Genomic DNA, 24,044 nt, shown 5'->3' on the forward strand with positions numbered 1-24,044 from the left:
CAAGGACAGAATGTTTAGCCAAGAACGCCAACCTTTATCTAAAAAAAAAGTTATTAGATCCTTTTTTTTCAATTCCCGGGGTGTATTGCCAAATCTAAAGTGACAAGCTTAAAAACCTTATCAATAGATACTACCCAGCCAAACAGATCGCCGGAGACTGATGGCTACGATAAGGTAATTGCATAAAAAGAATCTGCAGTGAGGTAATTTTATATCACTAGCTATACTAACAGTAACCATATCTCCAGGCAGACGTTATAGCCCGTAGACCGTCGTACGATTGCACTTGGGGGTCACGGGTTGAAATCCCGGCCGGGTCACACCAAAGATTTTAAAGATACACATACTGCTTTCTTTGCCTAGCACTCAGCACTTATGCGCGAGGGTCCGGTCACCTCCGCACGACCGTCGTACGATCGCAAACGGCCGGGGGTAGTCTTGGAATGGTCGTGCATGTGTCGCATAAAATCCAGCTGTCTTGTTAGGCTGTCTTGAATAGGCTGACCTTGTAGGTGGTTAGTTATGTCAAAGCCTGCTTAAATATCCTACCATACCGAAATCATGCGACAACCTACGACGAATGTGACCGCGCCGTGAGTTAGGGGCATTGATTGTATAATTTCTTAAGGTGTGCGTTTTTCGGTCTTCTTCCCGACTACAAACATTGGGTAAAGTATTCACTTTGCACTTGGAGGTCACGGGTTCAAATCCCGACCGGGTCGTACCAAAAACATTTGAGATGATACACACTAATTTTTCCGCTTAGCACTCAGCACTTATGGGAAATAGTGTGAATGCACAACACTACTAGTGGACTAGACCCCTGCCTGGTCCAATGGCTATAGAAATTATGATGGACACCGAAGGGTGTGGCAAGAATGATTTAACCTTCTCCCTGCTGCCTAACTCTGTATCCAATAGGGAATTGGGTGCCAAATGGCAACTTCAGTGTGCTAAAGGTTAATAACTAACCAATTTTCCGTCAACAAAGAAGACAGACAAAAAACGCGGACCATTAGACAGATGTCTATCAACAAAAAGCCTGAATAAACACACGCGCAAGTCCAATCCTAAATCCTCCCGGAGATAACTCAATACCAACACGTGTATCGTGTATTCGCCCACTTGTTGCCCGTCGCGTGGTCATCAATTATTTACAGCGAGGAGATAACATGTCGGGTATGGATGGATGCGGCCGTTGAAATTGCATTAATCTCCTCTTTATTAGAAATGATGCCGAAGCTTTCATTGTAAGTGCTGTCGCCAAGGTCTTGGCAAAAGGCATTTGTGCTCTACAATACAACGCGGAACGCCCAAACCCCAAGACCTGGAAGCCTAGTTATGTTTTAACGTTTAGGCGGTGGGACAGCGGGTTGTTTCTAAGATGGCAGATGACGTCTTCAGAAATGTTTTACCAAGTGTGGAGGGTTGGCAGTTTTTGACCATGAGATGGGGTGTCCCGTACGGAAGGTATTTTCAATTGCATCTACTTTGCTGTGCTTCTAGCCACATTCAAGATGTAACAATGGCTTCCGTATCTGTCTGTATTGTATATATCTGGTGTCAAACCATCATTTGGCGTAGCACACCAACTTCTGTATCTGTACAGCTGGTATAACCACCCGTTGGCGTAACACACCAGCTTCTCTATCTGTATCTGTATTGTATAACGGTATAGGTAAATATGTTTGCGTAATACAACAGCTTCGCAGGCGCACGCGGTGGCAGCTGGTTATATTACGCTGAACAACCTGTCACACCTAACCTTTGCACATCTAACTGCTGGCGTTGTTTAAAACTATCTAGTTAGGATGCCCCATTGACAATGTTCAAAACTAAGTTTATGCACAAGTGAATATTCTAAATGTGGTAAAATGATAACGTTGATCATGTAACGGGAAATCTATAGTATAACACAATAGGGCTAGGAAAATATCTACGACTAATATTGTGTGAATTGCGCTAAATTCGCATTCCACTGGTTCTCCCAATGAAAACTTCAAGTGGTTGTAAAAGGAGGTTAGTTTACATAATTCCAAATTGCAAACTCAAGAAGCTATGGGTTGGCTGCTTTGATGTTTAATGTAAAAAAGGACAAATGTGATTGTGGTTCGCTGTTTGTGCGTCAGAGCTTGTGTGCACGCGCGTGTGTGTTTCTTTGTGTGCGTGTTTGTGTTTCTGACATACTTTGTCCAGAAAACTAAAGAACCTATGGGTAGATTGATATGATGTTTGGTATGCGGTCTTCCTGTATTGCGGCACTGTATGTTTAACTAGATGTCACAAGTTAACGATAGTTATATCAACGACGTTCCTATCACACGCTATAGAGTTGCAATGAATGTTAGACATCCAGGCAATAGAATGCGCAAAATAACAGTTACTCAAGCATTTACTCATTTCTTATTCTCGTTCCCAGGGACATCGGGCAGGCGGGCCAGGGAGATGACGAGCTGTGCATCGGTGACTTCATCTGTCTGTACTCCGAGGAGAGCGCGGGATATGTGTTTTCTCAAATGTCGAGGTAGGAGCCATAAGACCAGATCTTTTTTGGGGTGGGGGAAGCTATCAGAGAAGAGACATCGTAATTATATGCGAGGGCAAAATGAATTAAAGCTCGTCGTGGTTAACAATAATAGTTTTCTGGCAAAATTCTTCAGCACAATAATCCAAGAGCCAACAGAATAACCGGCCATCGAATCGATTTAACGACCAACCGACAAACCAGTCAATATGGGGTCCTCAATTTGGGGTTAGAATGCTATTGTATATTTTCAAGGTTAGTCCTTGATAATAGCCTAAGGCTTGTTGGGTAACGAAGGATATACTTTGCTACGTATGTCAGCCGAACAAATAGATTAACACAATAAAACCGTGCTGCGGAATTGTGAAATGTCTGTAATTTTCTATAGACGAAGTGGCTATTTGTGGTCCCGCATAATTTCAATAAGTGATGCGATGTTATGAGAATGAATAATTAATGATTGACAGAGAAGCGCAACAGTTTTGTAACAAAAGCAGTACATGCAACATGTTCCATAATTGCAACTCATTCGCACAATGGGATGGCGACACTGTGGCATTATTATGGTTGTGACGATCCATGCGTTCGGTTAGGCGTGGCATTTATTTCAATAGACATCGCGACATGCCAGACACTGTGATAACAACACATGATCTCTGTATCAATTTTTAATGACAACATGGTCTTTATTAGAAGACGCCATTGAGAGTATCACACAAAACGTTGTGAAGCTAGCTAAATGATAAAATGACATGCACAAAAATCAACCTGTACACAAGATGACAGTTACTCAAGCAACTGGATACATTTTGTAAACCATCAGATGTTTCAGACAGCATCAACTGCGTTTCGTCAGTGACGGTGAGGTCAGTGACTCAGTCACTGACGATGGATAGCGGATGTTATCTGATGCTTAAGAGTCTGACCGTATACAGAATATACCCTGTTGCTCGAGTAACTATTATCTTGTGTATCTCATTACCTAGGTGTCTGGCCTTCATCGACGTAAACTAAAATTATGTTGTATTCATTACTTAGTAAGAAATACATGAATGAATGAATGAATTAATGTTTTCTCATTGTGCAGTACGGTGTTGGCGCCAAACCAACAAGGGCTCAAAGGGTCAGTGGGTTACGGCATCATAGTAACAGCTCGATGCATTAGAAAATAGAATCCGCTCTTTCATCGTGCTTACTGTTAAACTTTATCTGTATCTGTATAGTCGGTATAACCGCACGAGCTTCACAGATACGCGGCGCGGCAGCAGCTGGTTACATTGCACTGGACCACCTCCTGTCACACCTATGCTTTGCACACCTAACTGCAAGTGTTGTTCAAAACTATATTGTGAGTCATCGTGGTCTAAGCGGGTATCTCACAGGACTGCGACAAGTTTTCCCAGGTATTTTTACAGTGGGCGCAAACCGGCGCACAATCCAGTGAGAATCCCTTTTAAAGAAACAGAAATAGAGAAATGAAAAATAAACCAATATCTTTCTTCCAGTGCCGGACATACCGAGGTTAGCGTGGGAGTGAAACAACATCGGAAGAAACCGTCGCTCCCAAATGCACAAGGTAGGACATCATGTTCTTGGAGCAGTCAACAATTAGATACGTATGTCCTTACGTATACAGTTAATAGATTATTCGTTTTGATTAAAACCTATGGCTATTAGTGTATGACTTGGAGGTTAAACGTTAGCTGGAAAAACCTGTCGTTTTTCCATATTTTGAAGTATAAATTTAGGTTAATGTTTTCAGTTTCCTAGGTAACATAGATTACATGTGTAATACTTCTCTGGTCTACAGTGGCAACATTCAAAATCTGCGTGCAGTACCGGTACAAGGCGAGCAAGAAGCACTGGATGGCACAAGAAGAGAGCAGGTTAGGATTTATCTATTTATTCAGTTATTCATCAATCTTGGATACAGACGGCTAGTCTCTTCAGTCCTATAGTATAGGGCTGATTTCCAAGGGAGCCCGCGACACTAAGTATAACAATTGACTAGTTTTAGGATTAATTCTTATTTGTATTTCCTGATAAGAAATTAGTTACGTCATCAAGTTGTTACTGCTTAGAGCTGCACCAAGGAATATCAAGTGACCTTGATTTGTTCTAAGCACTTGTAAGGACTGTTACAAGAATATTAATCAGTGACTTAGAAAAGGTAACGAGATACGCACCTCCAAATTTTCGATGTCTACTGTACATCATGATCACGGAATGACCTAGGACGAGACTTGTGAAGATAGTTTGGCTGAATTAAGATGAAATTACTAACAGTCAGCCACGTTGTTTCTGTACAGAAAGGATCCGACTGATCTGACGAAGAAATCAGAGATGTACCGCGCCCTGGTCAGTTCTTTCAATTGTTGTTTTATGACACTTACATTAACCACAGTCCTTCAGAAAGACTAAAAGCATTTGGAAAAAGCACTAGTTTCATCGGTGTTGCTGAGGAACTTCGTACAGCGTTACAAAGAATGCTTATATTCATTATGGATGTTCCTATCGGTGGGTTTATTCAAGTTTTCCAAGTGATAGGGAGAGAGGACGTTACTTGATCAGGACGTTAAAGCCATAAAAAGCCACCGGGGTATCAGCACCATGGACAGATACTCCGCATTTGCCATCGTCATTTCATTTTCGCTTCCCATGCCCTAGGCTACGGGTTCTATTCTCCGATTGATTCATAACAAACGCCTTTAAAACGGCTCATTCTGCTCAGCATCTATGAGAAAGAGTATGGAAGTTGAACACACATTGATACAAGTGGACTAACGTTACCCCCTGCTGTAGCATTGTCTGCTTTCACAGCTTTTTTATTTATTTTATTTATTCATCTTTAGGGTAGTCCCTTCAGTTAATTCAATAACTGATTTCCAAGGGAGCCCTTCTGGGGATTGGGAAAAGGTGATTGGTGCCAGTATATACACCACATGATGTGAAATGGACTTGAAGTGTTTTACTTCAAATATATGCTACATGACAAGTACTAGTAAATACTGGCCCATCTCTCCCAGGCTGCTGCGAACTCGGAGAGTGCCGACAACGAAATGGAGCAGAAGCGTCAGGAGGGGAAACGGCTTCACTACGGACAGGTCATCCAGGTATGACGTCATGATGGAAGCAAAGATTCTGGCACACATGCTTGAATCATTTGGTGGTTGTTGTAGACGTAGCAAATTCTGTACACGTTATCGCTTGTTGGAAAGAAAATTTTGAGCTGTCCCTGCAAAGTTGGCTAAAATGGGAACGGAACAACTTTTGTATATTAACCTTGCCTTGTCAATGCCGCCTAGCACTATGCTTGTTTGTCACTGTGTATTACTATGTAGATTTAGACAAGGGAGGTTTGATTAGAAAGGATCATGTCATATCCCAATGTTGGGTTGTAGAAAAATTTAGATTTAAAAAAAAACGTGATATCAACACTTTTTTGCATGAGGTACTTGACCGTCTACATATGTACATGCAACATGACACAATTTCAAGGAAAGTGTTTCTTAAGCTGTGTAAGTCTTCAATTTGAACCCTCTGCAACTTTCTTGGTGGGACATACTTAGACATGAAAGTTCTAACTTTCCTCTCGTATCCCAATTCTGCAATGCAGCTAGCAGAAAACATATTCTTGACTGTATTTCGTTCCAGCTCCAACACGTGTTTACCAAGAAGTTCCTCCACGTCAGCACCACGCAGACGTCACATACCGAGATCAACAACATGCGGGTCGGTAGAGCTTTCAAACTTCATACTCAACAGCTTTATTTTCTTCTGAAAGCTTTTTTTCACAAATATATTGACCCGTGCCCATAATGTGGGCGATGCGATACTTATATAGCAAGAAATGTAGTTGCTGACTTGGTAAATGAAGCTTTCGCTGCAGAAATGATCGCTCGCTGTAGCAAGAAGTGTTTACAAATCTGTTAGTTGATGTTCTAACATGTATCATGTAATCTGCGTTGTGGTTTGCGGTATCCTTATAACAAACAACTCACATTTTCTCCATGATTAGGTGGAGCTGCTCCCGTTCAACTCCAAACACGCGCAGTACAAAATCATGCCCAGGTTTAAGGTCAAGGCCGAACTGGACACCGTAAGTAGACACAAACGCATTAGTATGGAAATGGCCTTGGAGGCATTTTGAGTCATACAGTCAATCCTGTTCTATGGTGACCACTCAGGGGAATTGAAGACAATGGTCAGTAGATAGGTAACCATTTTAGACAGGATTCTTAATGCTTAGGTCAATCAATACTTAATGCTTCGGTTCTTGATGTTTATGTCAATGGGAGAAATAATATAAGGGACTTTATGGCCAGGTAGATCCTATGCAGGAGTGGTCACCAGTACAGGTTTGACTGTATACCTAGATTTGCCTGTCATATGCATATAGACTACGTACAGCTGGTCAATTTATGATAAACATGTAGTGGTAAAGTCAAAGACTGACGTAGGCGTCTGCACTTCCCTTCAGGTCCGCTTGGGGGACCAGATCGTGTTGGAGAGTGTGAAGACTCCTGGGAACTACTTACACACCAGCAAACCTGCCTACGGGCCGAGATTCGTGGAGAGCACGAGGTAATGGGTTGACAATTGTCACATTCGAATCCTCCCATGCAGAGCCGTCCCGCGGCTTTTAATGAACCGGCCTGATATATATTAAGGATGCCCCTGTAGCTCAACTGGAATCAGCCTCATATGCCGTGATTAGAACGGTATGAATCAAAGTGTAATTTGCACATGATGTAATGAAACAAGATTGTATGAAGTAACATTTGTTTGTTATCAACAACAACAATAACGGTTGTTAACAACCGTTAAAGATCTGTTGATTTCTTTTGATGCTCAATGGTCTTCAATGGTCACGCCGCTCTAAAAACCGCACCTAAGTTAAGCCTGTAATTGAAGAATTTGATTGTTTTTTCTTTGACCAGTCGTGAGTTGAACCTGTCCGTCAGACACAGTGCCTTCACAGTTTACCGCAACATCAGCGCCAAGGAGCAACAGGAAAAATACCTCACGGTGAGTGTAACAGCGCCACTTACTGACCAGGCTAACCGGTCTGGACCTTTTAGCCTTGTGGTAAGCGCGTTGGGTTTGTGCGCTGGTGACCTGGGTCCGATTCCTGGGAGCCAGGAGACTGTGCTACTCGCTTCGCGCGTTTCAGTGGTTCCCACACCGGGAATCGAACCCGGGCCTTGGCGGTGAGAGCGCCAAATCCTAACCACTAGATAAGTCGACTTGGATCAGAAAATACTTAGATTTTGTCTTGATTCTGATTTACAAGACATTTATCGTTCTGCTGTATCAATATGCACCATATATTTATCGTCCTGCATTTTCATGTCTTTGTTGTTAATTCTAGGGCGGTTGTTTGGTTCGGCTGTACCACAAAGAGCACGAAGCCTACTTGGTGGCGAGCGGGTCATTCGGGGACGAAAGCTTTGAAGACGGTAGAAAACATAATTGTACCTTTCTATGAAATGGTCCCTATACAAAACTTGTTCCCTGATATAGTCTTTAAAACACAATGGATTATATGATGAAGAAGTTTGAGCAACATACATAGTTAAAACTTTAAAACTCTATTAAGTGTACCTCACCGGAGTAAATCCGGACGAAAGATGGTGATGACATAGTTAAAGGTGTCAGTTACAACAAGACTAAAAGATTACGTAAGGATCTATCACGTATAGTAAGCATGACCAAGATCTTGCAATCATTGAGCAACCGACACCTCTGATCGCTGTGCATTTCCTAATCATTTCCACAGGTTTAGAACAACAAATCTTAGAAAGCAAATAGGCATTCTTTTTTTCAGAAATAGCTGAGTGCTTATGCAAAGGCCTCTATTTCTAAAGGGTCAACAGTATCACTTCTGCGGAAACCCAAGTTAACATGATCAAAATGCACCAGACGTAATTTCTTTTCAAAGAAAATTGACAAATATTGTGTTTTTGTAAACAATTTTCAGTCCATCTGCGGGTCCGACCTCAGGACACGAACAAGCCCAGGTCTATGTTCCCATCATCCTCTGCGATCACCTACTGGCAGGTGGAACACGGCGATGACATCATGAACGGTACACGTCATCTTTTTGTTTGCATCTGATACCTCATGTGCAAAGTGCTAAAATAGCATTTTTGTACCTTTGTAAAGATGATGCTGAAAAAAAAAAAAAAGCTTTTGAAAAAGCTGGCCGTACGAGAATTAGCAGGAGTGTCGCGCAGCTAAAGCAGGGGTGTAACGCGACAAAACATGTACTTGTCCAGGTAGGCCATTGAACACGAATTGGCGAAATTCGAAACACGAATTGCGCCACGTAGAGGCGCAATTCGTGGCGCGCAAAGCGCCACCAGGGGGCTAAACTCGAGATCTCGAATTCGTCCACGCGGAAGCGGTAGCGCGAAGCTCAATACAAAATCGGCACTGACATGGCTCGCATAGCGCCACCGGGGGGCGAAACTCGAGATCTCGAATACGTCCACCCGGAAGGGGCATCGCGAAGCCCGCAATGCAACGTTACTGATATCATGAGTTACGTAACTATATGTCCAACCAGTGGTGGCAGCGAAGCGCATATTTACGAAACACGGATTGCGATTTAGCCATTCTGTTAATGTTTAACTTATGATGTATTGTAGTCAGCTAATCGCAATACAAAACACGCACAGACCAAGGAGTAAATGTATTCGTCCGAAGCGAAGTGCATATTTACGAATTCTGTTTAATATTTAACTTATCGAGTATGGGTAACAATTTCAGCCAGCAATTGTTGCTTTGTTTATAATCGTTTATGTCAATAACATTCTGTTTAATTTGCTGTTACAGGACCTGGTTACGGGGCTGAGAATAATAACAAATTGATACAAATGCATTGTGACAAAATAGTGAAAATAGTGGCAAGAATGGGATAGTGTGTGTTCTAAGTACTAGTAACATTCTTTGCTCCAGTTTCAGAATCGATTGTACAGATAATACATTCTTTATTCACGACCATGGCAAAGATTTCCTGCTGAAGCTACTCTACTCACGGCAGATAGAATTAGTTCAATAAAGCGAACATTACACTAAAGTCGGGGTCTGATAAATCAGACTGAAACTACGTAGACATTCACCACAACAAACAAAAATTCAAACAAAATGGCGACCATGAAAATATGATGCTATCCCAGGAATCACTGCAGTTTGTACGAGCCGACTATTTCCGAAAACATCCGAGATTTTACGACGAACATGTTTCAAAAGTAATAATTATCAATATCTTGCTAACTAACATCAAAACATACTATAGCAACACACGACAAGCGATGAGGTAAGATAAAAAAATAATCAACAAATCAAGGAAACGAGTTTAGTCCTTAATTCATGATGACTTTTACCAACTCAGATGAACTTTCATGCTACTATTAAATTGGAAAGCGTTATGAAAAATGCCGAAATCTACTACAGTAGATTCCAATTATTTGTATACATTTTTTCTGTATATTTCGTATTTCTGTATAGAATTTCAAAACACCAAACCATTTACCATCCACTCAATGGTAAAAGCAATGTATAACTGTATCGTCCATAATCGTTAAGTTCGGTGTATTGTATAGAATCTTGTCCGATTTTATCGTAAAATGACCCGAAACAATAGGCTAAATTTTGGGTTTGTATTGTAGTTTCGGGAGCGGGGACGCCGTCTACCGTTCGACAATCGCTCTCTTTTGTTTCTTGCTATTGTTCTGCTTTCAAACAGTCGATATCGGTACCTTTGACATATGTTGATCTCATCAAAAACCTGTTTTTCAAGGCTCAAACGACGCGACGAAAGTCAGCGAAACGTTAAGAAAAACAAGATTTTTGCCCAAGCATTTGAACCTTTACGCTATGATTTGCCGCGATTTGACGTTATTTGTGGCCGTATTCGGCGGAGAATGTATTCTTTAAATACTTTTCCCATGAAAATTCTACTTATATAATGTAGCGTAGATGAATCGTATGTGAGGTGCTTGCACCACGATCGTAGGTACGTGTTTCGTAAATATGCGCTTCGCTGCCACCACTGGTTGGACATATAGTTACGTAACTCATGATATCAGTAACGTTGCATTGCGGGCTTCGCGATGCCCCTTCCGGGTGGACGTATTCGAGATCTCGAGTTTCGCCCCCCGGTGGCGCTATGCGAGCCATGTCAGTGCCGGTTTTGTATTGAGCTTCGCGCTACCGCTTCCGCGTGGACGAATTCGAGATCTCGAGTTTAGCCCCCTGGTGGCGCTTTGCGCGCCACGAATTGCGCCTCTACGTGGCGCAATTCGTGTTTCGAATTTCGCCAATTCGTGTTCAGGAGCCTACCTCACTTGTCGGCCACGGTAGTGGCGGAATCCACTAGTGACAACTTTTGTACTTATCGGTCACGGTAGTGACGGACTGAAACAAACACCGGAAAACCTCAGACTCTGCAGCTCTGAGTCAAATCCCGTCACTCAGAAAAACGAAGATTCACCAGAAGTGTGTTACCAAGCAGGTAAACCTCCTCGGTGTTACATATGTTACAAGGGCAAAGGAGGTGTTTTTGTGGAATAAGCGGCGGTCATGTATCGTTTCATCACTGTTTTTGTTTTGTAGGGAACACCCTTTGCTGGGAGCAGCGATGCCTGTTACGTCACATCACGACAAGGAAGTACCTCAGCGTGTCCAGAGACGGGGACAAGTTCAAGGTGATTTGAAGTTATGAAGATTTCATACGTTAAAAATTTCCGCACAATTTTGATCAGTCCCATGACATGCCTCATCTTTCTCAACTTGGAATGACCCGAAACTTATGTAACGTGACCTGAACGGAAGTGTGACGTCAGCAACAGGTCAAAGGTGGTCGGCAGTCGGTATGGCCACGAAGTTGTTGTTGAGCCTCTGCCTTTTCATGATATATATAAACTGTAGTTGATAACATTGACGTGTGTGTGTGTTTGTGTGTGTGTGTGTGTGTGTGTGTGTGTGTGTGTGTGTGTGTGTGTGTGTGTGTGTGTGTGTGTGTGTGTGTGTGTGTGTGGCCAACCTACTTTTGCAAGCGTACCTCACACGAAATACTGTTTAGTGTATGCAGTTAATGGTTTACTAGAGCAAGAATACAAGATTAATTATATTTCACCATACCCTAGTATGGTGGAATATATTGTTTTCTCTCATGTTTCTTCTCCTGTCAAATTTTCAAATCGATTCATTTCTGTCATTTTTGGACTAAGTCACCTGAAATTTGGCATAAGGGTAGAGGAGGCAAATACCCACTAACGATTTTTCATTTGTTTCGATAACTGGCTTTAAAAAATTTTTATTGAGGTTTTTGTGCCAATTTCTGGCCAAAACTGTGTTTGGGGGGCTTCTGTGCTCTAGTGTCAAAAACATATAATCCGAAATTCAGTATGTGGATAGCTTGAACATATATACTCAAAGAACCTTGTTCATATTTTTGTATACACCACTTCAAAATGATTTATTTTGGTATTTCTGGGCGATGTTTTGCTACTTTATATTGACTTCTATAACCACGTGGTAACCACGTGGTAAGGTAAGGTAACCACGTGGTCCTGCGGAGAGAACCAATAGGCGCGCGGCATGTGGACGCGACCATTCAGATATTGTGGGGGGATTGAGTATATTCTTCATATAGGATAAGAACAAGGTATTTAGGAATGTAGGCCTAAACGAATTTAATAAAGTACATATACTATATAATATCATGAAATGCAAATAAAAAGGCTATACTCCGGGTTCAACACTTTTTAGTATCGAACTTGCATACACATCCCCCCGCTGCATGTCGGTTCGTTGGAAAGCTTCTGCGGAATTTTCCATCAGCAGCACGCTAGCAGACGACACTCCGCGTCAAGACCAGCATTTTTTTCTCGTCAGATAGCAGAAAGTACAGTACTACCAGGTATTATGAAGTGCTTATCCTGAATTCCTTCCCTACATTATTATCGTACGTATAGAGATATTTGTGTTAATTGACAACGCCAAAGTTTGTGTCGGCTATCGCTTAGTAAACACATTTGAACATGCGCGGTCTGGAATTTTCCATAATTAGCGACCGCAGGCAAGTGCTATACGCAGCGTCGGAGTGTTTTCGCAATAAAATCCCCGTGCTAAGTTAGAAACGACCGTCACTCTGCAGTTCTTTACATTTTTAGTAAGTTATGCTTATCTGTGATTTAATGAGCAAATAAATCAATAAATTTTATTTCTTTTCGTAGTCACGTTTCGTATATACGTTTTACGTTTTGTTGTTTTCATCACTAGCACGCTAGCAGACTCTTAGCAGACGACATTCCGCGCCAAGACCAACATTTTTTTTCTCGTCAGATATCGGAAAGTACTACCAGGTAAGAAGTGCCTGCTATCCAGAATTCCTTCCCTACATTGTTATCGTACGTATAGACATGTTAATTTTAATTGATAACGCCAAATAGTTTCTGTCGGCTCTCGCTTTATAAAAAAATATTCAACACATTTGAAAATTCGCGGTCTGGGACCGCAGCCAAGTGCTATGCCAGCGTCGTAGTGTTTTTGCAATAAGTCCCCGATTTCCGTTAGAAATGACACTTTTGGGTGTCACTCTGGACCTTTTAACATTTTTAGTAAATATTGGTTACCTAACATTTCATTAATAGATAAATCAATAAAAAAATAAATAAATAAAATTTATTTCTTTTCGCGGTCACATTTCGTCTGTTACGTTTTGTTGTGTTCAAAGTTGGAAATTTCCATGGACCACTCATCTTTTCTGTTTGTCGGACTTGTATATTAAATGAAAAGTAGTCTAGAGTGGAGTAGAGAACACTAAGAGTAGAGTCTTCAGCCAACTACGCTCCCCTCTAGAAACTCAAGAACCAACGGTTCAGTAACATATACATGTACTTCGTAAGATAGCCGACTATTTTTATCAGGTAAGAATTTGCTTGGCCCTTCATCATGTTGATTACGTATCGTAGTTATAGCAGACATCTTATTTCTTTACATGCAGGACTTTAGTAGCTATGAAATCGGTCTTACGTTAGAAACGACTAGCTTAAAATAGAGGTTTCTGTATCATTTCTGTTTCATGATGGTTATAAACTGCACATATATTTTGTTTTGATGGTGACGTCTTCCTGTGTTCCTCAGATTTTTGTGGGAGGGGGAGGGGGGCTTGTTTGACAAACTGCCACACAAGCCACCACATTTTCAAGGACATGGAATGAACATGAAAATATTCTAAAATGCGTCATTGTTGTGGTTACATGTGCTTTGTGATGTTTAGTATGCTAGGAGCTTAGTTGGAGACTAGATAATTTTCGAAGAGGTTCTAAACTTTTAGCATGTACATTTCTATACTGCTTCAGAATGTACATTCTGGTACTTTCATTTTTTTAGCAGAAATGCCAAGACGCAAGAGTAAGAAAGTACTGAAGGGGTTGAATGAGTGGAAGGCAAAGCAGCAAATCAAGGATCGGGTTGACAAGCAGGAGTTACACATAAGAGGAGAGAAACCGGCTGATGACCAGGAATTGGAGGTAAGAGGAGAGGATCTGGCCAAGGAGCAGGTATTGGAGGTAAGAGGTGAGGAGCCAGTTGATGAGCAGCCATTAGAGGTAAGATTGGAGGACCCAGCTGGTAGGCAGGAATTAGAGGTAAGAGGGGAGGAGGGGGAGGAGCAGGAATTAGAGGTTACTGGGGAGTCGAAGGTTGGAGATTTCAGGTTCAAGCCCTTCACAGAAAATGATCAATTGCAACTTGCAGGTCAGTTGAACCTTCCTGTTGAAAGATATCTCAATATTGAACAAACGGATGTCCCTTTGGATTCCAAACCACCGATCAATCCCATTAAAATTGATGGGGACGGGAATTGTTTTTATAGGGCGATAAGCTACCATATTTGTGGCACAGAAAAGTATCACGCTATATTAAGGCAGCGTACGATTGAATATATGGCAACATTGTCTGAAGATGTTTACAGACCTTGGTTTGTGTTCGAGCCAAATGGACGAACCATGGACCAGTACCTGTCTCGTGATGGTCGAACTGAGCTGAACCCTCATCCAGCAGATCTTCGTACATGGGCCACACAGGTAGAAGTAAATGCGATGTCTTTACTGCTGGGAAGAAACATCTTTGTGTACAGTGAGTATGGCTATACGTGGGAATGGAGTAAGTATCCGTGGTGTGACAGTACATTACAAACTAGTAATGCTTTATACTTGCACAATAAAGACAGGAATCATTTTGATGTTGTCACAAGAGTTTTCAGCAGAAGACACAGTATCACAGGGTGCCACAGAGAAGAAGCTGCAGCGGCCTCACAAGTTGCCAGCAGCACGAGAAAGATGTTACAGAATGATAACGATGATGAGGACGCAACAGTCTTCAGCAGAAGACAGACAAGGAGTATGTCACGGTGCCACAGAGAAGAAGCTGCAGCGGCTTTAGAAGTTGCCAGCAACAAGAGAAAGTCAACACAAGTAAATAACAACGCTAATGAGGACCAGAAAAAGGCCAGACGGGACCGAGAAAGGAAACGATACCAGCAGGATGAGAAGTATGCCCAGGCCCAACGGGATAGAAAGAAGGGGCGGTACCACACTGATGAAGACCATGCCCAGGATAAGCGAGACTATGAAACGGATAGATATCATACAGATCAAAATCATAGAGATTTAAAAAAAAGAAATGTGCAGATTAACAGAAACAGAAACAAGAATTTACCAGATGTAGAGAAGGCAATTGAAAAGTTTCGAGTGGAATGCAAAAAGGGACCAGAATTTGTTTGTACAGTATGTCATAGGCTTTTGTTTCATGAACAAGTTGTAATCTGTAACAAATCAAAGTATGTTCAGGCTGTTCACCACTGTCTTACAGGTACGTATGTACATCAATGCAATGTAGACTGCAGCCCACATGTGTGTCACACAGCAAATTCATCCAGGGGGAAAGAGTGGATATGTCACTGTTGTGACGTGCATTTGAAGACAAAGAAAGCAGTTCCATACCAGGCCCAAAGTAATAAAATGAAACTCCCAGAAATACCTGCTGAGCTGAAAAGTCTCAACATTCTTGAGTCACAACTCGTAGCTAAGCGAATACCATTTATGAAAATTGCCGCTCTCCCAAAAGGGGGCCAGAAAGGTGTTGTCGGCAATGTAGTGTGCGTCCCAGCAGATGTAAGTCAAACACATGCAATCCTTCCCAGAATGCCTACTGAAGCTCTGTTAATCAAAGTAAAACTAAAGAAGAAGCTACAGTATAGTGGCCATCACATGTATAGACAAATCAGTCCAAAGAGGGTCGATGTTGCTCTTAGGTATCTTGTGGAGAATCATGAACATTACACTGGTACATCTATTGACGCAGACTGGGCTTTGTCTTGGAACGAAGAACAAGGGCTTCTTGAACCATCTGATGCTGAACATGGAGAGGAGGACGACTCAGAAGTTTGTATCACCCCAGACCACCTCGCGTCTGTCAGTGTTGAAGGGGATGGCATGGAAGGACCACCTGGAGATGCTATGGAAGATGATGAAATGGACAACATTCTTCAACAGGTGAATGTGGATGAAGCAATGGAAGAAGCAGGTCTGAACGAGGAAGAAGAGCTCGACAGCCGCTTGCGGGGTCTGCCCCATGACACTTGCCTTCAACCAGTAGACATAGGGCAGGAATTTCTTGACCACTACGATGAATGCGTCCTGTCTGTGGCTCCAGGAGAGGGAAACAAGCCAATTTTTGTATTCCAGGAGGTTGGAGGAGAGGCAATGTCGTTCCCTGTTCAATTTCCCACTGGGAAGTTTTCTTTTAATGATAATCGTGATGTGCGTATTACACCTAGTAAGTACTTCAAGGCACGCCTTATGGGTGCAGATACACGGTTTGCGAGAGACGCTAGCTACATATTCTATGCACAATTTGTAACAGAGCTGCACTTCATACAATCAAACATTTCCATATCTATGCGAAAAGGTTCACCTACAACAAGTGATGGCCGTAGAATATCTTCTAGCATGTTGTCAAACAAAGAGGATTTACGTGACATTCTTAAGTCAGATCAAGGCTATCGCTTCCTGCAGCCAGTCAGGGGCACCCCGCAGTTTTGGGACAGGGCGCTAAATGAACTGTTCGCGATGATAAGACAGCTCGGAATTCCAACCTGGTTCGCAACATTTTCTGCTGCAGATTTGCGCTGGCCAGAAGTCTTAGAGGCGATTCGACAAGACCATGGTACCGTACCAGTAAGTGAGTTGTCGTGGGAAGAGCGTTGCAACATTTTGAGAAGTAATCCTGTCACTGCTGCTCGCATGTTTGATTGTAGAGTCAAGCTGCTTTTTAAACATCTCATTGAATCTCCATCGCAACCAATTGGAGAAGTCGTAGACACCTTTACGCGGACAGAGTTTCAACAGCGCGGAAGTCCACATATCCACTGTTTGTTTTGGGTGAAAGATGCGCCAAAATTGAACGTAAATTCTGACGAGGAGGTCTGCTCCTTTGTGGACAGGTATGTGTGCAGTCAGCTACCGGACTCAGAGACAGATAAAGAGTTGTTTGACATAGTTAGTCAGGTTCAAATGCACCGAAAAGGTCACACATCATCTTGCAAGAACGGTGGCAAGGTCTGTAGGTTCGCATTTCCAAAACCGCCAGTGAAGCAGACATTTATGTGCGACCCCGTGAAACTGCAGGATCTAACCGATCAAGAAATGGCAGCTTTCAAAGGAAGAAAGAAGCAAGCTGAGGTCGTCCTCAAAAAGTTCTGGGACGTGTTGGACAAGACCACAGAGCCAGAAAAGTGCTCCACTGATGACATCTTGAAGGAGGCAAATCTCACCGCAACAGAGTTCTGTGACGCTTTCAACTTGATGGCAACCAGGAAGCAGGTAGTGCTCAGACGTGAGCCAAAGGACATATGGGTGAACAATTATAATCCGCATCTACTCCGGGCTTGGAATGGTAACATGGACATCCAGTTTGTTCTCGACGCATATAGTTGTGTCAGGTACATTGTATCATATATCAGCAAAGCAGAAAGAGAAATGGGAAAGCTACTCAAACAGGCCCAGAAAGAGGCAAGGGAAGGCAATGAGGATGTACTGAGAGAAATGAGAAAAGTTGGCAGTGCCTACCTTCACCATAGGGAAGTGAGTGCCCAGGAGGCAGTGTATCGAGTCTGTAGCCTTAAGTTGAAGGATTGTTCCAGAGCAGTCACTTTCATACCAACAGATGAGCAAGCTACTCGCTTGTCAAAACCTTTGGCGGAAATTCAAAAGCTTCAGAATGAGGGAAACTGTGATGAAGCAAGCATCTGGATGCCAAGCATTATGGATCGATACAAGGCAAGACCACCAGAAGAACCCTTCCGATCAATGTGTGCTGCAGAGTTTGTCTCTGAGTATCGTGTCGTTTCTCGTTCAGGCAAACAAAGTAATGTCGAGCAATCTTCTAGAGGAGTAGCAAAGCATGTGCTAAGGGATAATTTGGGGGTTGTACAAAAACGTACAAGATCTAAGCCTGCAATCATCCGTTATGCCAAATTTAATAGAATGAAAGAGCCAGAGCGATTCTACTTGACATTGCTCAAGTTGTACTTGCCACACTACATTGACACGCAGTTGAAACCACCACCATTTGCAAAGTATGAAGAATTCTACTCTGATGGGTTTGCTCCCTTGTCAGTCTCGGAGGATAGGGTCAATGTCATTGTGAATGGGAATAGGCGCAAATTTGAGCAAAATGTTGAAGACATTGAGCAGGCACGCAAAGATGTAGAAAACGGTACTTATGTAGAAGATGTATGGGCCCAGATCTTCCCCGAACTGGAGCAAGAAAGACTTGAGTGTCAAAATATGAGAGAAGAAAATGAAGCGAATGAGGGTAATGAAGGCACAGAGGACGACATCCCTGACCTAGCAACAACTGACAAATCCAAAGAAAGAAGCTTTACCCTAGAAGGCTGCCAGACGAAAGTCTCCTTGAAAGATGCGATCCCCATGATGCAGTCGCTCAACCCAATACAACAGAAGGTCTTCTATTTTGTACGTAAGTGGTGTATGGACATTGCACAGGGAAAACGACCAGATCCCTTCCATATTTTTGTAACGGGTGGTGCGGGGACTGGAAAGAGCCATCTTATCAAATGCATATATTATGAGGCTTCCAGGTTACTACAACAGATACAAGAAAACCCTGATAATGTCTCTGTCCTTCTTACAGCACCCACCGGAACTGCCGCATTCAATATTGGTGGAAGCACTGTCCACCATGCGTTCCATCTGAATGTTATGACCAGCAAGTATCAACCCCTTGCTGAAAGTACCCTTAACACTTTGCGTGCACAGTTTGAAAGCCTGAAAATTGTGATTGTAGATGAAGTATCAATGGTTGACAAAAAGCTACTGTCCTTTATCCACGGTAGGTTGCGTCAGCTGACACAAGGAAGGCCAAATGCAGACTTTGGAAATGTAAGCATCTTGGCAGTGGGTGACATGTATCAGATACCTCCAGTCAGTGGAGGAAGTCTCTACAAGGAAAAAGAAATTGGTGACTTGTGGAGTCGAATCTTTGAAGTTATTGAACTTGAGGAAATCATGAGGCAGAAGGATGACGCTTCCTTTGCAAAGCTTTTGAATAGACTGAGGGTGAAGAGAAAAGAAGACAAACTTTCAGATGAAGATGACAAACTTTTAGCATCAAGGGTTTTAGCTGTAGACTTCGCATCGGATGATTATCCTAAGGATGCACTTCACATCTTTTCCAGAAATGATGCTGCCGCAGACCATAATGACAAGATGTTGAATCTCAGGTGTTCAGATATAAGATGCTTTGAAGCCTCTGATTTTGTCAAAGATCCCACCACAGGTTCAATGTCAAGACGACCTCATGTAAAAGGAGAAAAACAGGACCTCCTTGATGTGGTCAAAGTTGGGGTTGGTGCTAGGGTCATGCTTTGTAGAAATGTCAATGTTGAGGATGGTCTAGTGAATGGTGCGTTTGGAACAGTGACTGGTGTAACAGGTGGTCAGAATGATGCAAATGAAGTTGGGACTGTCTTTGTGCAGTTTGATCATCCAAATGCAGGCGTGCTTGAAAGACAAAAAAGTGCAGTTCCAAGCAGTCTACCTGAAAATTCAGTGCCTATACATCAGATTGAGGACAACTTGAAGAGGTTGAGTAAAGCCAAACGTTACCAAATTCCTCTCAAGCTAGCTTGGGCCTGTACAGTACACAAAGTACAGGGCATGACTGTTCCTGAAGTGGTTGTCTCGATGAAAAAAATGTTTGCATCAGGTATGGCGTATGTTGCATTGAGTAGGGTATGTTCCATAGGCGGTCTTCACATCACAGACTATAAGCAGGAGTCCATCTACTGTGATGAGGCTGTGCAGAAGGAAGTCAATAAGATGATGCACTTCGAATATCTAGCCAACCCATTTACAAATGTTGGTGACAGAGCTGTAAATGAGGTGCTGAGGTTGAACATTGTCCATCACAATACTGAAGGACTTGTAAGTCACATAAAAAGTCTGAAGTCAACTTGTTTGGTTAAAGCTGATATCATTTGCCTGACTGAAACATGGCTGTCAGAAAATGTGCAGTCCTCTCAGGTGCAGTTGGAGAGTTTTAACATGTTTCGCAAAGACAGGTCAAGTGAGCATGTTGGTGAGGAAGGTTCTAATAACGCAATGAATTCCCCTCATGGAGGCGTGGCAGTATATGTCCGTGACATATACAGGTGTTCTGAAATTCCCATCCCAAATGACATCGGCCTAGAATGTGAGGTTGTGCAAGTTTCTGCTGTCTGCATACCCATGAAACATCTCATTGTAGCGGTTTATAGACCACCAAAAGTCCCAAAAAAACGATTCATATCCAGTTTGGAGAAACTGTTGGAGTGCTTGTCTGCAGTGGAAAGAAATAACACAGTGATTGTTGGTGACTTCAATGAGAATTTGATTTCAAGTGAAAACAAAACAATCCTATCATTCTTGATGAAAAATGGCTTTAAACAGTTGATAGAGGCTCCTACAACTGTAAGAGGAACTCTCATTGACCATGTGTACATTTCACCACTTGAAGCTGTTGTCAATCATGGTGTAATACAGACATTCTACAGCTACCATGATGCTGTGTACTGTACGTTGTGCTGTGATCATATAAATCGGTGCTCAGACTAGTACGATGATCAGAGTCAGAGGAATGTGAGAGTACGTGTATTGTACCAGCTCCGGCCTTGTCAGTCTGGATGACAAGGGTGAGCCCAGTGAGTGTTCCATGACAGGGAGCCTGTGAATGACATATTTGCGCCAGCGTCCGGCCTTTGCCCCTAAGCACATTTGGTGATGGCAAAGGGAATGGGGAAGGACAAAGGGTCCTGGTCTGGCTCAGGCCAAAATCGCCTGGCAAGGGGGAATATGGTGGATGTAATCTCCAAGCAGATCTACACGGTGCCAAAAATTGTATGTGCTAGCCAGAGAAGCTATAGTCCGCACCGTCTCTGGTTGACTGGAGCTTCTCTGGCTAGCATATACGACTTTTGGCACCGTGTAGATCTGCTTGGAGATTAGGTGGAAGCCTGTGAATGCCATATTTGTGCCAGCATCCCGGCCCTTGCCACCCGGCACATTTGGTGGTGGCAAGGGGGATGGGGAACGACTAAGGGTCCCGCTCTGGCTCTTGCCAAAATGACCTGGCAAGGGGGAGCCTGGTGAGTGCTCCATGACTGGGAGCCTGTGAATGCTATATTTGTGCCAGCATCCCGGCCCTTGCCACCCGGCACATTTGGTGGTGGCAAGGGGGATGGGGAACGACTAAGGGTCCCGCTCTGGCTCTTGCCAAAATGACCTGGCAAGGGGGAGCCTGGTGAGTGCTCCATGACTGGGAGCCTGTGAATGCTATATTTGTGCCAGCATCCCGGCCCTTGCCACCCGGCACATTTGGTGGTGGCAAGGGGGATGGGGAACGACTAAGGGTCCCGCTCTGGCTCTTGCCAAAATGACCTGGCAAGGGGGAGCCTGGTGAGTGCTCCATGACTGGGAGCCTGTGAATGCTATATTTGTGCCAGCATCCCGGCCCTTGCCACCCGGCACATTTGGTGGTGGCAAGGGGGATGGGGAACGACTAAGGGTCCCGCTCTGGCTCTTGCCAAAATGACCTGGCAAGGGGGAGCCTGGTGAGTGGGAGCCTGTGAATGACATATTTGCACCAGCTTCCCGCCTTGCCACCACATTCAGTAGGGGACGAGAGCATTGGGAAGACCTGTTTAAGGGGGAGCCTGGTGGATGCTCCATGATTGGAAGCCTTGTAAATTAAGAATCATTTGTGTCAATACTTTCTTCTTACTGCCAATTTGTCATTCTTTGCATTAATTTTCTTTATAGAATGTTATAACAAATCTCAAGTCATTTGCCTTCATTATGGTTTTCATATCATTCAGGTCAATAAGTTTTTCCTTCTTGCAAAGTTTTACCTTGCCTGTACAATATGTGTAAATGTTTTCATATCTCTGTCATTGTCATATTTCGTATCATTTTCCCATTGACAACCATTCTGCATAATATTTTGAGAGATGTCTACTAAAGTATAGAAGAATGAATAAAGTGTCTCTGTTTCTTTTCAGATGATAAGGGGCAATTATACTTGTGGCACACAACAGGTAGGGTCTGTTTTCTTATGTCTGACTAGACATACATGTAGGTGTAGAGACAGGTCTGGCATGGGCATCAAAGAGAAGATTATCTCCAACACAAGTGAATGTCTAGTAATGTTTTCTTCTGACGACAGACAATATGTACAGTTTGCAAGTCAATGTTTGATTTCTTTCATTATATTTTGCCCATACTATATGTATGGTCAAAATATATCGTTGATGAATGTTTCTACTCAGCATTGTGATGCTATATCTTGTGCACCTATTTCTGTTCTCTAGATGGGACCTCCTCTAGAGAAGCAGAGCCTGGTCGGTGATAAACCACATTTGGAGGAAGCAGACAAATCTGGTCCCAGCAAGCCACACAAGATTGTAAGTAATTCTAGAATCATGCATGTTTCTTTGGACACAATAGATTCCATATCTGTCTATAGTTTCTTTGATCAATGTTACACGAGCCACTGTATTGAAATGCTAAATCTCTTCTGTTTCTATCCTTCAGACCTCACTAAAGAAGAGAAGCAGATCATGATCCAACTCAAGTCAAGTCAAAGTTTATTGCACAACTAAGGCAAAATACTGTTGGCTACTTCTACTAATGTAGTACGAACTGCAGGGAGGTTCCAGCCTATACAATGATGTCTATGGTAGATAGTATCAACTGACTACTTCTACTAATGTAGTACAAACTACAGGAAGGTAATAGGCTATAAAATGTCAATGTTAGATAGTATCAACAGAAATATGTATAACATTATTAACAATGGGGAGTCATACATCTCAGTTGTACAGTTACAGATGATGAGTTAAATGTCTTCTACAATTAAGTCGCTATTTCAGGGATTCTTTTTTGCATAAATGTATAGATATATTGGCCTAGATGTACAAATATTGTGTTGGGACATGGCATAAGTACACGAAAAGCCTCTGTTTTCGACTGAGGTAAATTTGTTTTGCACGTAATTGTCTGCATTAACTTAGATCTTTCTTCCTTACATGTTGGGCATACCATTAAGAAGTGATATTTGTCTTCAACAATTTCTTGACATGTAGGACAAAGTCTCTGACTGGCTGTGGCATTGTTGTGTCTATCTTTTTCAATTTTAAAGCAGTGTGCTCCGATTCAGAGTTTTTTGTATGAGTTATGAAGGATTTGTTTTGAACTGACAGTAGGTAGTTCTCCATACAAAAGTCTGCTTTTATTTTTGAGTATGTTTTAAGGTTCTTAAAGCTTCTTATTGTTTGCCACCAGCTTCACAGAAACTGGCCTTTAAGGTGCTTCTTGAATATGTTTCTGAAATATTTTGCATCAATTGTTGGGTTCAGTATCCATGAGAAACTGCCTGTGGAAGAAGCAGGCAGACCTCCCTGTCAGGCAGAAAAGGAAATACTACTAATAGATCGCAGCCAATTCCGAAGACATGTATTTTTTTACATAAATGCAGATTTTCTGTGATGAAAGATTAAATATTTGCAGTTTGCAAGGTTTTTGCCGGTAAAGCTTTGACATGGAAATGATTCAACTCGCAGTATTTGAAGCTACATAAAGGAAATAAGACAATGGGAGAAGACAAGTGTAAAGTTGCAATTTTGTGTTTAAGTAAAACTGTCAAGATTCAAAGCGTTATGTTTGCATTTTTGCTCTTAAGTACAAAAATGGTAAGATTGTGAGTGAATGTGTATGTGTGTGTGGAGAGAACCGGTCTGATCTTCATACCGTTTGCTAGCTAACCAGCCATCACCAGTTTTTCTCAAATAGAAACACTAGGGACTTAATTATTCTGAATTAATTGCAAAGAAAGAAATGTGGGCACATATCAGAGCCATTTCCATACCAAATTTCTGCTCATTTGGTTT

The 24,044-nt window shown here is 42.4% G+C and overlaps 2 protein-coding genes across 8 annotated transcripts in view; both read left to right on the forward strand.

Annotated features, from left to right (window-relative positions):
• Positions 1 to 1,384: 1,384 nt before the first annotated feature.
• The window catches only part of LOC136443849 (inositol 1,4,5-trisphosphate-gated calcium channel ITPR1-like), a 30,146-nt gene continuing 7,486 nt past the window's right edge, over positions 1,385 to 24,044 (forward strand). Inside the window, exons 1-13 of the mRNA XM_066441216.1 lie at positions 1,385 to 1,470; positions 2,420 to 2,524; positions 4,030 to 4,100; positions 4,335 to 4,410; positions 4,834 to 4,882; positions 5,551 to 5,637; positions 6,179 to 6,256; positions 6,543 to 6,623; positions 7,005 to 7,108; positions 7,465 to 7,552; positions 7,896 to 7,983; positions 8,505 to 8,612; positions 11,144 to 11,235. Of these exons, the coding sequence (XP_066297313.1) occupies positions 1,385 to 1,470; positions 2,420 to 2,524; positions 4,030 to 4,100; positions 4,335 to 4,410; positions 4,834 to 4,882; positions 5,551 to 5,637; positions 6,179 to 6,256; positions 6,543 to 6,623; positions 7,005 to 7,108; positions 7,465 to 7,552; positions 7,896 to 7,983; positions 8,505 to 8,612; positions 11,144 to 11,235 (1,113 nt within the window). The remainder of the gene's footprint in view (positions 1,471 to 2,419; positions 2,525 to 4,029; positions 4,101 to 4,334; positions 4,411 to 4,833; positions 4,883 to 5,550; positions 5,638 to 6,178; positions 6,257 to 6,542; positions 6,624 to 7,004; positions 7,109 to 7,464; positions 7,553 to 7,895; positions 7,984 to 8,504; positions 8,613 to 11,143; positions 11,236 to 24,044) is intronic.
• Positions 11,703 to 23,808, forward strand: LOC136443119 (uncharacterized). 7 transcript variants are annotated; one of them, XM_066440201.1, is made up of 6 exons: positions 11,703 to 12,452; positions 12,815 to 12,897; positions 13,931 to 14,106; positions 22,158 to 22,193; positions 22,467 to 22,559; positions 22,690 to 23,808. In XM_066440201.1, exons 3-6 carry the CDS (start codon positions 13,933 to 13,935, stop codon positions 22,717 to 22,719), a joined length of 333 nt encoding a protein of 110 aa, XP_066296298.1. In that variant the 5' UTR covers positions 11,703 to 12,452; positions 12,815 to 12,897; positions 13,931 to 13,932; the 3' UTR covers positions 22,720 to 23,808. The 7 variants fall into 7 exon arrangements, 6 of the variants coding, with proteins under 6 accessions (XP_066296298.1, XP_066296295.1, XP_066296300.1 ...); XM_066440198.1 differs by having other exon boundaries at positions 11,704 to 12,452; positions 13,928 to 14,106; XM_066440203.1 differs by having other exon boundaries at positions 11,710 to 12,452; positions 13,928 to 14,067.

Source organism: Branchiostoma lanceolatum, chromosome 10, assembly GCF_035083965.1.
Source record: "Branchiostoma lanceolatum isolate klBraLanc5 chromosome 10, klBraLanc5.hap2, whole genome shotgun sequence".
Classification (NCBI taxonomy): Eukaryota; Metazoa; Chordata; class Leptocardii; order Amphioxiformes; family Branchiostomatidae; genus Branchiostoma; species Branchiostoma lanceolatum.

Coding starts and splice junctions, on each gene's coding strand:
- LOC136443119 (XM_066440201.1), top strand. CDS start 13,933: ATGCCAAGACGCAAGAGTAAGAAAGTACTGAAGGGGTTGAATGAGTGG. Junction 14,107..22,157: donor CCAAGGAGCAGGTATTGGAG/GTAAGAGGTGAG, acceptor GTTTCTTTTCAG/ATGATAAGGGGCAATTATAC. Junction 22,194..22,466: donor ATACTTGTGGCACACAACAG/GTAGGGTCTGTT, acceptor TCTGTTCTCTAG/ATGGGACCTCCTCTAGAGAA.